The sequence below is a fragment of the Phalacrocorax aristotelis genome, chromosome 7, assembly GCF_949628215.1.
Source record: "Phalacrocorax aristotelis chromosome 7, bGulAri2.1, whole genome shotgun sequence".
NCBI lineage: Eukaryota > Metazoa > Chordata > Aves > Suliformes > Phalacrocoracidae > Phalacrocorax > Phalacrocorax aristotelis.
In genome coordinates this window covers 45,018,055-45,032,714 of record NC_134282.1, presented here as the reverse complement: position 1 = coordinate 45,032,714, position 14,660 = coordinate 45,018,055, and the positions used below count along the sequence as shown (strand labels likewise).

General features: G+C 34.8%; 1 protein-coding gene across 1 annotated transcript in view; it reads right to left on the bottom strand.

Annotated features, from left to right (window-relative positions):
• Positions 1–14,660, bottom strand: part of EFL1 (elongation factor like GTPase 1) — an 83,008-nt gene that overhangs the window by 44,626 nt on the left and 23,722 nt on the right. Inside the window, exons 13-15 of the mRNA XM_075100510.1 lie at positions 12,760–12,911; positions 11,934–12,112; positions 11,112–11,247 (exon numbers count right to left, since the gene is read on the bottom strand). Of these exons, the coding sequence (XP_074956611.1) occupies positions 11,112–11,247; positions 11,934–12,112; positions 12,760–12,911 (467 nt within the window). The remainder of the gene's footprint in view (positions 1–11,111; positions 11,248–11,933; positions 12,113–12,759; positions 12,912–14,660) is intronic.

Here is a 14,660-nt window from a genome sequence, read left to right as displayed (position 1 = left end):
ACTAAGGTAATCAAAATAAAAAGCTGAGGTAGAATAGCAGATGCAAAGGCAGAGAGAAGGGTGGAATCCAAAGAGAAAACAGGAGGTTAACACTAAGATTTGGGGCGGGGAACTTAGAGGGGAAAGGGTAGATTTCAGAGTCATGTTAACACTCCAAAGACAGTGGAGGGAGGTCCAGCCTCATTTCTACAGCCTGGCTATTACTCTGTGCAGAAGGCAATTAGTGTTGCCATGAAAGTTAAAGAAACATTCAGAGAGAAGAATTCTCCCACCTCTGTTTCATAGAAAAGAGTAGCTTTTCTCAGGACACGGGAAGTATCAAAGAAAAAAAAAAAAGGAAGCTAAAAACCCGATGTTTTCATGACAGTGGCTTTACTTAACACTACACTGCCTCTGAAACGAGTACATTATTTCCGACTTGAGCTAATAAGTCGGCACCATGCTGATTGCACATTTTTGGCTTTCAGAATACTCCTTGAGATTAATTCAATTTAGAGTCAAAACATGTGTAGATTTTCTGCATGAAGAAATGCACATTAAAAACCATAATCCAAAGTTTTCACTATGCTGACAGTGCTGTGAATCCATGTGAGACCTTCACCCAAAATTGAAACAGCTACACATTTTTTTATTGTATGAAAAACAGTGCCCTCTGGCTTCACATTAAATGGGAATAAGACGATAGTTTAAAGGATAAAACAAGTTACCTGGCCCCTATTTCCATTTCCAGTAAAGAAACATGGAAAATTACATGACAATTCTATAACTACCCTAATTATAATGATTCCTTGACAAATTCAGATGCTCTGAATATTGAGATCATTTAATATTCAACTTCAAATATAATCCTTATCAGACAGTTGTGCATATGTCATGAGAAACAAACTCAATGAAAAACAAAGAAAACCACCGATTTTTTTCTTCAGAAGTGTTTCATTCACAGGATATTTATTTAAATTATAAAGATGGGGAAAAGCCTTATTCAAAGCCATGTAAAGGCATAATCTTGCAAAAGGGTTTATGAAATAGAGAACATTACAAATTCAAGAGAATTATATATTTTCTATTGCTAAAAACCACATATACAGAGAATAACTTCCTGATATACTAAAGCTGAAAAAGGTAAGATTTAAGAGAAATTACTCAGAAGTCGAGAACTATGCAAAAATAATGACAAACTAGATTTAACCAACAAAGCCTAAGCTGCCTAAAAAAGCTACTTTCATCTACCACTCATTCACTGCCTCCTACAGGCCACAGAGAGGATAACTGTAATTTCTAGATCCAAGTTTCTTCTCCCCCCACCCCACCCCCACCCCAAGCTACACATGGTTTATTTCAGCACTGGTAAACATTAGAAATGAAAATATTTTGCATCATTAACAGTATCAGCTAGGCAGGTAGTTTGTGTTATTTAAGGATGTGTTAGGAAAAGCACATCATCCTGACTGAGAATGCAAAATAATAAAGCAGCAGCAGTATATACGAGGCCTGGCAAGACAGAAGCTATGTTAGGCAAAGAGATGCACACACATCTAAAACATATCTTTAAGATACAGATGACAAAGATTATCCAAACAGTTTCATGATATAATCTAAGTTTTACACCCTTCAATGTCCTTGCAGTTCCACACTTAAGTAAGTCTAGCCTAAATGATACCTGTGAAACAGTATTCCAGTTACATTTTTTAGTTATCTGCCCTGAAGTATACTATGACTTGATACTGTGACAAATACCTACATTTTACATCTACCTTTTAGTGCATGAATTGACTACCTTTGCAATGAAGCTGAAAGGCTTAATTCATCTGACAGAAATTGAACTTTACCTGACCAGAACAGCTAAAGGAATAGCCAGCCGACTAAAAGTATACACTTATTTTCAAAAATGTCACTATCTGATTCAAGTACACCATCACAGTAGCATGAGAGATGTATTTTCCATAAATAACACTGCAAAACTTAAAATGCTTTAAGAATAAAACTTTTCTGCATTGGTAATTGCACACATTCCTAAACGGATTTTATTTATGGTGTCCTTTTTATGTCTGAATTGCTATACATGAATTTACATGTAATAAGGCATAGATTTTCAAACTCATTTGTGCTTAAAGTGATTATTTGGTATCGATTCCTGAAATCACAGTGCATGTTCTCAGTTTGAATTTTAGAAAACCCACAGCCATATTATACAATGGAAGTGTTCCTTTAAAACAGCTTTCTGAAAGTTTGACTTCTACAGTTAGTTCTACTAACTTCTGCAAAGGGAATTCTCCAGCGTGTTTAATCCAGAAGTAGGAAAACAAGCCTAATACCATTTTGTATGGAGGGATAAAAGGTTCAATTATATAATCTAAATACAGATCCTTGTTAAATCAAGTAATTTACACCTCTGTTGAAAATGGAACCTTAAACACTAATTCCTCAAGTTGGGCATGCTTGCTGAATCTCTCAGCCATTTACTCTAGTGCCCCAGTGTCCAAGTTCATCCCTGGAACAAAGTTTCCTACTTCTTCATACTGTATTTCACAGCAGCACTAACAGGCACGATAGTCTTACAAATGGAATTCTGACAACTTTGAGTACAAAACTAAAGTCACTTTGGTTCATCTATCATAGATCCTCATTTAGTAATGGATACTAAAGTCTCTGTAGAGATTTTCAACCAATCAAGGCAAGTTAGATGACTCTCATTAGAACTGCATCCTAAGAAAGGAGAGAGCATACAGCTATACTATAAACTGCCACCTACTAAAGAACACTGACATTCTAGTTTTAAAGAGGCCACTGGATTAAAAAAAAATACAAAACACGAAACACAAAAGCATGCTCCAAGTAATTTTTATAAGCAGACTGAGGGAGGGTATAGTTTTCAGGCTTTTCAAATGAAAACATGAGGTAATTTCCCAAACTCATCTGTGATGTACCTCAGTATGCTGGAAAACATCCCAAACGCAACATTACAAATGTGAGCTCAGCCAATCAGCTGGAAACTTCACCTTAAGACTTCTATTACCATTGTACTTCGGTGATACTAACTACTTTAACACTCTTGCTCTCTTACAGTATTGGAAAATAAATAAGAGGTTCATTAGCCAAGTAATAAATATGGCTATTTCTGTAGATAACTGTTCTCCCTTTATTTATACATGGACATACTCAGTTTCATAGTGGGAGAGACTAAAAATAATATATCGATGCTGACTAAAGAAAGTAACAAATACTGGGGAAAATCCCTATCCTCTCATTTTAAAGAGACTTGAAAAATCACACCCAACCCAGTACTCACACAGAAGATTTGGAAATTTTGGAGATAAGCCAGCTAGTGTCTGGGACTTAAACCCACAAACAGTTTGTTACTGAAAGGCTGAATAACATCTGCCCAGAGGCAATGACTACATAAGTCAATTCTCCACCGTTTCACAAGGAAAAGGAGTCGGTCTCCTGTAACACTGGCCCTGAATTCTGATCAATGTATATTAGTGTAATAATAGGCATCTAATAAATTTGAAGTCCCAAGGCCAAAAATCACTTCTTTCTGAAGCAACAACAGGGGTGATAAACAGAGACGACTGCCTGCACCTCAAACCCTCTCTCCAGTCTATTTCTAAATCTTTTCTATTAAGTAGCTGCAGAGCATGTGCCTGCTGCTGCGCTGTGAGTTTCTTTAAGCAGCAATGGTATGAAATTGTCTTGATTCTTGTTAGTCCCACTGCTACCCACAAGCATATAAGTAGCAACAACAAACACCAACAAGTCTGGGCAGTTTTCCTTCTGTACTATTTGGGGAAACGTCAAGCATCAGCAAGTATCTGTCTGCATACAAACCCCAAAGAATCAGGAGCGCTTGCGTCACATTTGGAAGACTATTTAGAAATCTAATTTTCATTTACATGAAATCTCATATTTTACAGATATTATAATAACTAAAAGTTGCTTTAAAACTGATACAGAATGTTCCACTGCATTCTCTCCTTTCCTCAAAAACTTAATTATTTGAATTTTTTGACATTATAATCCAACAGTAGTCAAGAGCAAACTTAAAGGCATTTTTGACCAGATGAATATATTATGACTTTAGCTTAAATAATCTTGTGCAGCTCAATTTTTAAATTTGATTTAAAAAAACCTTGTGTTCCAGTGGCAAGACTAATCACATTTTTAAGATCTCATAATAAACTCCTGAAAATTAGAGCAGAAAACATTCCAGAAGCACTAGAGAATTTAGAAGTGGTTTTCTTCAGAGAGAATTACTACACTTATGATTTCCGTTTATAGTCTTAAGAAGCTACAGTCAGAAAAATAGAAAAAATATAGCCATTCAAAAAGCAATTTAAATTATTCAGTGTGAATTAAAAAACCACCCAACCTAAAAAGGCTTTAATAAGAAAATTATTAACCATTCAAAGTATTCTTCCCCCAAAAAACTTAGCAGGAGTCAATAAAGACACATGTCAGTGCTATACCTCTGGCTTAAGACATGTCATATTTTTGACTCTACAGTGATATGTTAGTATTGATTTGAAAAGAAGGTAATGAATCACTTATTTCTTTTGCAATGAACTTTGTCAAGTCAAATCCCCTGAAATGGAATCACTAATAAAACAGCAGAAATGGTAAGGCAAACACGGTAAAGGAATTTGATCAGATGATCAGCAAAATACACTTCTAACTACATTTGATACTAGTTCATTAGCTGCACACCATGTTATGTTAGACTGCCCAATAAGCAATACAAATTACTCAGCCGGCTTGTCAGAACCACACACAGCAAAGAACAGTAACTGCAAAGGGACTAAGTCCACTACAACAAAAACAGAGTTAAGAAAATGGCTTCAGTTTCCAGCACTGAAAAAGGTCAAAGAACAGATTAACTCTTATGTCTTTAGCTCAAAGAAACAACCTGAACATATTTAAATTTTTCAACAGTTTAACTATTCATAAAACATTAATTGGGTAGGAAATTAATATAGATAAAATGATGTCAGGTAAACTCGACAGTTCAGAGAGATAAAACATCATTCAATAGCAAAATCCATTCAATTACATACCGTTCCTGAATAATGCTGGACTACTATAAACTAGTTAAAAATGCAAGGTTGTTTTATTGGGGTTATAAGATGGCAGTTAGCAATAAAAATTGTAAGTATTCCAAAACTGAAGACAAAGGTATGAGTTTTCTTTGTTTCATTCACTATTTTCAGTTTTTCAGCTAATTTCAGCAACATTCTTGAGAAAGACTGCCCTCCTGTGTTCACTGATCATAGCATGCTGAGATGACAGCCCATGCAGCTGGAATCACTTCAATTCAAGCTGGCTGGTGTGTGTTTTTTTTTTTTTTTAAAAATAATCACATTACTGATTCAGAGAGTGAAATTAGCCCACCAAATGTTTGCACAGAAATAAAAGGCTGGTGCAACAGCAGGACTGTTCCTAGGGCTTTCACAGAAGGTGGTAATGCTTGCTAGTTGGCATCAGTCCTAGAAAGCCATTCTGGGCCTTTAAAATGGCATCACTGCTTGCAGCTGCTCTTTGCTCTTAACAGAGGCTGCTTATTAAAAGCTCCTAAATTGTTCACTGAAGCCCTAAAGGAATAAAATGCTTGTTAGACACCTTGTAATGAGGTTAGCTATACTACTTCATACCAGCTCTTCATGCTAGTGTATGGCACCTAGCTTCAGAAAGGTACAAACAAAAAAATAATCCTGAAGTATGAATCTGTAATCACCTACATTTCCCATATCACATTGTTTACATGTCAAGAATCCTGTAAGTGCTTTATAAATAATTAAGGCATGAAGAACACTGTATGGGAGAACAAGCATTTTAGAAATGGAAATACCAAGGTACACAGCAGTCTGTCATGTAAGAACTCAGTTCACAGTAAGCTGGCAACACAAATGATTTCTAGATTCCTGCTTTTAACGTCATCATTTGGCAAGTTAAAGCAATAAATGCTCTTAATCTGGTAGAACACTTGATATTCACATAGCTAACTGCATTTGAAAACATTCAGGAAATCACCTAGCCTCCTGTGAGCATTACACTAAAGCACTACAAATGTAGTGGTAAGGGAAAAGCTTTGCGTTTGACAGTATTCAACAAAACACAAAAAGCACTTAAATATAGGCAGCTCTAAGAAAAATCTGGTTTTTGTATGCTAGCAAACACAAGACTATCGTTGTGGTACTTGTGGATAAAAAGCAGTATACGTGTCAATTTTAAGATGCATGTTATTCTAAACTCGTGTATGCACATGCATGAGTGTGCCTGCGCAACATTCCTTGAGATAAATTTTATTCCAGTTAACAAAAATATATCACTTCATGTTCCTTCAATTGTTTATTCAGAAAAAACATGACAGTGAGCCAAGTTTAAAAACAAAAAACCCCAAAAACCCCAAAAACCCAAAACCAAACTCAAAACATTATTCACTTACACAAGTACCTGAACCAGTGTTTTCAGAAACATGTTCCTTGGTTTTTACATCAGCATAGGCTTAAATTACTTAGAAATAAGAATCAATAGCCAGTATGGGAATCCTAGGCCTTTCATCTGTGCATATCATCATCACAAAAAAACACGATGCCTTTTTGCCTATTTAAAATACATTTTTACACTACCTCCAACAACTGTTTTCATTACTAAAACCCCCCTTTTTGCATAGAACAAAAAAGGCATTTTGCCTTTAATTACAGGACAGCAACATCACCTCCTGGTGAAGAAGCAACATTTTTTCATTCATGAAATGACATAATAAATACTGCTTCCCCACAGCTTTTATTAATTAAAAAAAATTGAAAAGAAAAATTGTATATGTTAGCGTTAATTTTTCTATTTGTGTACCTGCATTATCAGTCTCTACAGTTTATTAAACAATACCTAACACTACTTGGCAAACAGAAGAACTTACATACCACATCCAAATTAAATCAATTAACATTTCATGACTGGACCATTTACAGTTCTCCTTTTTGTAAGACAAACTAAGCCCTAATAAGAGCAGCTCTGGTAACTGAACTAGAGATCAATGGATTTTATGCTACAGCCAGGGGTTCAATTCCTGCCAAATACAACACGTCTGAAGAAGATGCTTGCATGGTAGCAGGGATGGGCAAGCGTCCCAGCAAGAACTCAATCAACTCAAGCAGCTAAACACATCTGGATAGCCAGATAATTGTTTACATCAAGTTTGTTTCTCCAGTATATTTTTGTAGTAGCAAAGGAGGACAAATCTTTAAAGAGAGTAGGGCAATTACAGTAGCTTCTTATTTGCATAGCACTAGATTATACAAACACAGGTCAGTGTTAATTATACTGTCACTAAGAACGTGCAATGATACATCAGTCAAGCAGTCTTTGGAATTTAATATTCAAGTACTGCTGTTCTCCTTAAAGACACAGGAGGACAGTATTTTCAAAACAGCACATAAACTTGCATCCAAGGTCTATGATACAACGTTTTCTTTCCAATGGATACTCAGGTAGCTTTCAAAAGGTGAGCACAAAATGTGCCTGAGATGTGTTGGAATCAAAAGATCTCAACTGATTTTGAGATACAGATTTAGGTCACATACATAATTGCCACATTTAATGTTTGCAAGCAGAGAGTACTTCTATATTTGGAATTCAAGCATGATTTTGATACACAGTTAAAATTTACAAAACAGATAACGCAGTTTCTGTTAAGATAATGAGGTGTCAGCCCAACTGCAAGACAGGTAAAGCCGGTACAGAAGTTCACGTGGCCCTTAAGAGAGGACAGAGCGATACCGAGAAGGCTAGCACTGCAATATGGACAAGCAGGTGGACCATTTGCAAGACAAGGGTCTCACTGCCAGGACTCTCAGAGCTGATGACCACAGGCAGGTTCAAATTCAGCAACTGCGTACGATTCAAAAGGCCTGTGACATGATACAGAAAAATAAGCCATTCTTGAAACAGTGCATCGAGATAAATGATTTATTTTTGGATCAACTTTTTTCCAAGTTAAACCTCAAGGTACTTTTCATGGCCCATTCCAATGACTGTCATGTTTTTCATTCAGCAGTTTCAACTACATACAAGTGTCATTTGGAACCTGAGAGCACATACCTAATATAGTATAACCATATCTGCTTAGATTCTCCTCCTGCAAGGTCTCTGCTGAATCAAAGTAGTACAAAGTAGAACCTAGTAGCACCAGTTACCAAGCATAGTTTCCTGTCTGGTGGCACAGGACCTCTAACAGATGCGCAGGGGGGAAAAAAGGCAAAATATAAGACAGAACTCTCTCCTCAGAAGGCGTTTTGTTCACATACTCCTGTTTAGTTCTCAGAGTGGAGAAACCAATTGTGCTTCTAAATTACAGATTCTACAACCAGGTGGTTTTGCCAGAGACAAGAATTTTACTGTTTTCATAGACTATTCTGACAAATAATTTTTAAAAGAACATTTATTACAGAGACTTTATTATCCGTGGTCCCCAAGAACATTCTCATTTGTTTTAAATCATATTTCACCTCCTACTCAAGGACTACAAGAAAAGTATAGTAGTTGCAAAGATTGTAAAGAAGAAAAATTGTGAATTATAAACAACTATGCTGAAGAAGGCAGTATTTTGTGTTTGCCGTTACTTGAAAATGACATACTGCTTAAAGGCTTTTGACAAATACTTTTGACAACACATTTGAGTTGTAAACTTGCAATATAAATTCACTAATGCAAAGCAGTCTCTCTCTCTCCTAACTTCCATGAACTCAGAATACCAGAAAATACCTTTCTGAAGCTTACCAGAATGGCTATGCATAGCAGATAGCAACATAGCATTGCTTTTTCAGCTGGATGTTCTTCAGTTCTTTTTGTGACAGCTTTGTAGTTCAAATACAGCATGCTTCATTACCTTTTCCTCTTATAATATTTTCTCAGCTTTTTAGCAATTAAAAGGAGATTAGTATTTTAAGGAAATAGTAACACAAGGAACAAGGGATGAAATCTTTTCATCTTCAGTAAAACAATCCATGTATCAAGCCATGTCTTTGACCATTAAACCTTTGCATAAGCCAGTATAAAGAATAAAAAGGCTGCTCACTAGGACCAAGCAGATTCTTCCTTGTACAAAAACAACCTATAAATAATAGCAAGAAAAAAACAACAACAAAAAAAAAAACCCAAAACACACAAACCCTGAAGAAAAAAAAAAAAAAAGTCAAAATCCTCACACCACAAGTTTGAAAGGGGAAATAGGCAGTCCTGATTAACTGTGCATTCCTTATGGCAATAATTTAATTATACAGAGTAAAACTACAGAGCTTTCAGAAAAGCTTCCTTAATTTACTAGATAATCTACAAGCCATTTCCTTATATGGCTGGAGAGAAATCACTGTTTGTATGCTTTAAAGCTGCAAGATAAATGGCCTTTGAAATTGAAATCATTGTTACTAACTAGAATAATAGAAGTCTTGCATCACCATTATTACAGATTCCTTTCATATAAATGTATTGCATTTTCTCCTGAGTGTGGTAAATCATCATCAAATCAATAAAGGTGTTCATTGAATTTATGCAAATTAACAATGCAGCTTTAGAGGGAAACGGGAGAAAAATGAACAAGAAGGTATTTAGGGCTTTTAGTTTTAAAAACTCTTTAAAACTACATCAAATTAAAAAATACATATATATATATATACTTGAGCTTGTATGTTCTAGCTTGACAAAACAGGTTTTCATTTTAGTATATAAACAGACTATGATCTGGTAAAAAGCTCTGACAATTCTAAGTATTCTAATTCTAATGAATACTTCAAAATACGACAAATCTTGTGTCACCATTTAGAACTTTCATATTACTCAACGAATATGCTTTCCTCTATGGAAAAGCTACACACCACTGAAGAGTAGCTTTCACCAGTAGAAACTACTCACAACTTTTTGTTAGAATTAATTGGTTACAAAAGCATTTCTTGAAATTTGGTCCAACTCTTAACATTAAAGACATAATACAAGTCTCACAATATATTTTTCTCTGCAGGAGGCAGTTCCAGAAGTATTTATTATTTGGCAAGCACGAAGACAATATCTGTTCACTTCTACTGCAGAGTGGGTTTGTGGTTTTTTTTCCAAACTCTTAATCAGGTTTTGAAGTAAACAGACCATATACTTAACACATTTTGGTAGTGAAAATGGTCAACTTGGGCATCAGACTAGAATGAGATATAATTCAGAATTTTAAAATATTAAGCTTCTAAATAAAACTAATTCACCAGGCTGCTTATGTTCTGAACACCAGGCCCATGCAAAAAGTGACCAGCATGGTTAACAGCCTAGATTAACAAAATACTACACTGACAGTTCACCTGTTTTCAATTTATGGCATATTTACCCTATATTGACTATAAATTTCTAAAAATCAGACAATAGACATGAAAAATATCTTATCTTTTACTGTAATTCATGTATTTTCATTCACACAATGAAAAAATAGAGAACCAAATAATTTTTTAAGTTTACAGTTTCTAAATTCTAAACACTACTTTTGATATTAAAAAAAGACAAATGAAGGACAAAACAAGCAAAGAACACTATTCATACTCTAGAGCAAAGCAAAAGGAGCATAACAGTGATTAGGATGACTTGTCACTTAGAAGCTTGCCTGTGGAGAAAGCACAAAATATTCCACAGCCATAGAAGAAATAATTTTTAGCACCACAGTTCAAGCAGACCCATAAATAAAACTAGTATAATCTGTACCACTAGAGAAGTCATATTACAGAATTCCTACTGTTGGGAAATTATTACAAATAATAATTGCAATTTATAAAATATGAGACCTTGGTGCTGCCTTTGGCAATTCGAGGCAGCGATGATTACCTGGCAACACTCCAACCTGAAGATAACAGGCTCATATAATTCCTAGTTTTCTACTGTTCATACATCTTTTCCCTCCTCACAATTCAAAGTTCACAGAAATCACAGTTTAATTAGAGTGCCTTCATTCTTCTGCAAGCACAACATACCTAAAACATTCATATATTTAAGTTTTCTTATTATTAATCACTTCAAAACAATTTCAGTGTATTTTGGATGATATAAGGATTCGAGCTCTAGGAAATTAAATACTAGTTACATCTTACCCAGAACATTTCCTGCAGGTACTTCTTCAAGATCTTCAAGTTCTCTTCCCATTAGCAAGTAGAGATTCTCCAATGTACAGCAAGTCATATGAGGAACTAATGGCAGATCATTTGTAGCAGAACACTGGGATGACAGCTACGCAGAGTAAAACAGCCAGTGTTGGGTACTTATCACTTAGTACTGATAAAAACTTCTTCCTCAAAACCTCCTTGCATTCCAAAGCTAAGAAAAACATTCTAAAGCATTTTAATTTCAGAAGCTAGATAATAAAAACCAACATATACTTGAAGACATTTTTCCCCTTCCAAAAATCCAATCTTGTGGCGAACAAGCAAACGTTACCAAGAAAATAAAAAATAATGCTTTCTTTGGTAATTTTTAGGTGTGTACTACTCCTAGCTCACTTTTTATTGTCACTGATAAAACAAATGTTTTAAAGTAAATTCATAAGTAATGAACTCCTATGATCACAATCTCAAAACATTTAACATCATTTTTTTTCTACACTATTACCCGCTTTCCCGTTCCCCAAAAGCATTGTTTTTTCCTTCATAAGTTTTCTTCATAAATCGAAGCATGCACATACTGGATTTATTGTTAGCTAATACAGCACTGTACTTAAACTATTTTGGAAACATTAAGGTTTATAATGAGTTTATAGACAGAATCAGCTATTACTACAATTACCTAAATTACTTCGATACTTTTTAGAATTTTTGACTTGCACTTTAATTTTATCTTTTGAGTGAGCAACGTATAAGAAGTCATCAGTGTTTCAAAAGAATTCCAAGTTATGGTAGCAGTTCACTGTCACCGCTTACCTTATGCAAAGACTCAGCAGGATCATATTTTGGTCCTAAAACAAAGATCTTTTGCCCTCTTTGCACAATGCCACTGAACACTCTAGCAAAAGCAATGAAAGACTCCTTGTTGTCTGCTTCCTGTTTCACTGCCTTTGCGTTCACGATCTCTACTTGACCAGTGAGCTGTTGCTCTTCACCTAATCAAAGTTAGAAAAATATATGAAGTATAAAAACCTCATCATCTGAAGAAAAATAATCAAATAGATATTATCCTATGACACCTGGCAACACATTAAGAGACTGAAAGAATGCCCAATTTTAACTCATAATCCAGTCCTGTTGCTCATACACCGCTTTTGTACCAATTACTTAAGCTGTTTGTTTGTTTTGCTTTGTTTTAGGTTTTTTTTGTTTTAATGACACAGTTACTCTCATAAAATCTTTAAATTGGAGTTATATCGGCATAAAGTATGCTAGTAACAAGCCCGTAAGAAGGTTCTAGCAGTAAGCTAAACAAACCTGAATCACCATACCTTTCTACATAGAGTAAAAATTATTTTTCAGCAGAGCATCTCCTTCAAGCATCATCTATCTTCACTGACTCAAAGTACTGAGACCAAGCATATTTTCAGGCTATAGGAACAGGTATCCATGGCACTATTACAGCATTTATGAACTATCAGTTTTCTTACAAATTCCTCCTCACTCTCCGTTCAGTTCCATCTATTGAACTGGTTGGACTGGCACATGGATGATTCTTTGTAAGGTACACAGCCCCTTGACAACACCTAGACACTACTATTAAACATCCTCTGAGATAAATAGGTAGCAGAGCATTATATACCTTTTGTATCACCAGTGTTCTCAGCTACTTCAGATGAATTTTCACTTTGGGGCTTTTCTGACAGTTCCTTTCCTTGATTTGCTGCCAATTTTTCTGCATGCCTTCGTTTCGCAAGTTCACGACGATGGGCTATTTCTTCTTGAGTTAAAGGCCTATGTTGTATTTTAAAACATTAGTATTTGGAAATGTAATTTATTTTAAAAAGTAAATCACAATAATTATAATACTATATTTGGCACAAGTAAAAAATTACACAGAATGCCTTTTTTTGTCACGATACTATATATTCTAAGTCAGCTAAAATCAGCAAACTTTTCCTCTACCATGTCTAGGAGGAGGCCACCATGTTTTATTTTGTTAAAACAAGTGAAGATTCTCCCACTAATGTGTGAATTTTCACGTTTTCAGAAAAGATCCAAGACAGTTTTCAAAATTGCTTTTTACACCATGTCCAGTATGTTATCCTGAGGTAGAATGACAGCTAACACTAAGCATATAGTGTACTAATCTAAGCTTATCTATACCAAGATAGTCAGAAAAAACTACCAGGCTTTTCTTCCAAATACATAGGGATCAAATACTGTAATTTTAAATTACCTGCGGTATATTTTTTTATTTTAAGGTAGTGTTTCCAGCAAGTGTTCAAATGCAGGGAAAACTGTTTGCTCTCAGTAGCTACCTTTTCATAAAATGAATACCTTCATAAAGGACTTAAAATTATTTTTTCTTGTTATCTCATTTTTAATATACTGATGCAATTTCTATCTACTCACTGGTAAACCCAGCCTTAAAACAAAGTGCTTTAATGTAAGATTTAAAGCAATAAACAATAAAAATCAGAGAATGACTTTATGATTCTTATATAAGGCAATATAAACAGACTTGTTTTTAAACGCAACTCTTTTCAAGAATTTTAAGTAGCAAAGTGAGTTACACACATATGAAATCTAACAGCACTGCCTGAAATTGTCAATTTGATTTTAAAATCTGGCCCTAAATAAAAATCTGTGATACGAGGTTATCTTCTAATTGAATGAAGTCCAAACAAGGAAATTAATTTCAGATACTAGTCATCATCTCTTTCCAACTCCTCCTCTGTTTCTATTAATTTACCACATAAAAGAGCTGAACCTGTGATCCCGCTATAATCATTACAGATACTCTTAAGAATAATCTATTTTGTTTTGTGATTTCAATATCGACAATTGCTCATGTAACCTGCCATCAGGTGCCTACGTTAAAAAAATAGTCTTTATCACCACCACTTAAAAGCAGGAAAAAAAAAAATTAAGTTATGCAGATAAAATTTTTTTCATGGAACTAGAATGCTTTCAATTTTGTTTTTCTTTTTACAGTGGGAGCAATGTAAATATATATTGCTTTCCATCATTAATAGATAATTTATTTCCAAAATAATAACCAATGCATTTTTATATTATATGAGTATTCTTAACGGAGTTCCAACTCAAGAGAAGAAACAAAAGAATTCTCTCTATCATAAAACATGTGTTTGTGCAACACAATTGGACAAATGAATCACAAAGTCTTAGATCCTGACTTTGACTCAGGAAGGCAAACATAATCCCACAGCAAAACCCCATCTACATGATGTGTCCTTATGCCTGCATTTGCTCGTATGATGGAGGCAAGCACAATGGTTCTTAGCATTAAGATGGTTTAGGATTTTCTCAATCATATCAAGCACACAGTCTGATGAACGGAGCATTAAAACAGAAGTGCCCTATTAGTACGTTTCGCTTATTTAGTAGCTTCGGACAAGTAACTTCCTCTCTTTAATTTCCATACTTAGAAAAACAGTTTAAGATTTCCTGAATAGCAGTAGTAGAAATGAATGATAAGAGGAATAAAACAGTGGGAAGCACCCAAGCAGTAATTTTTCT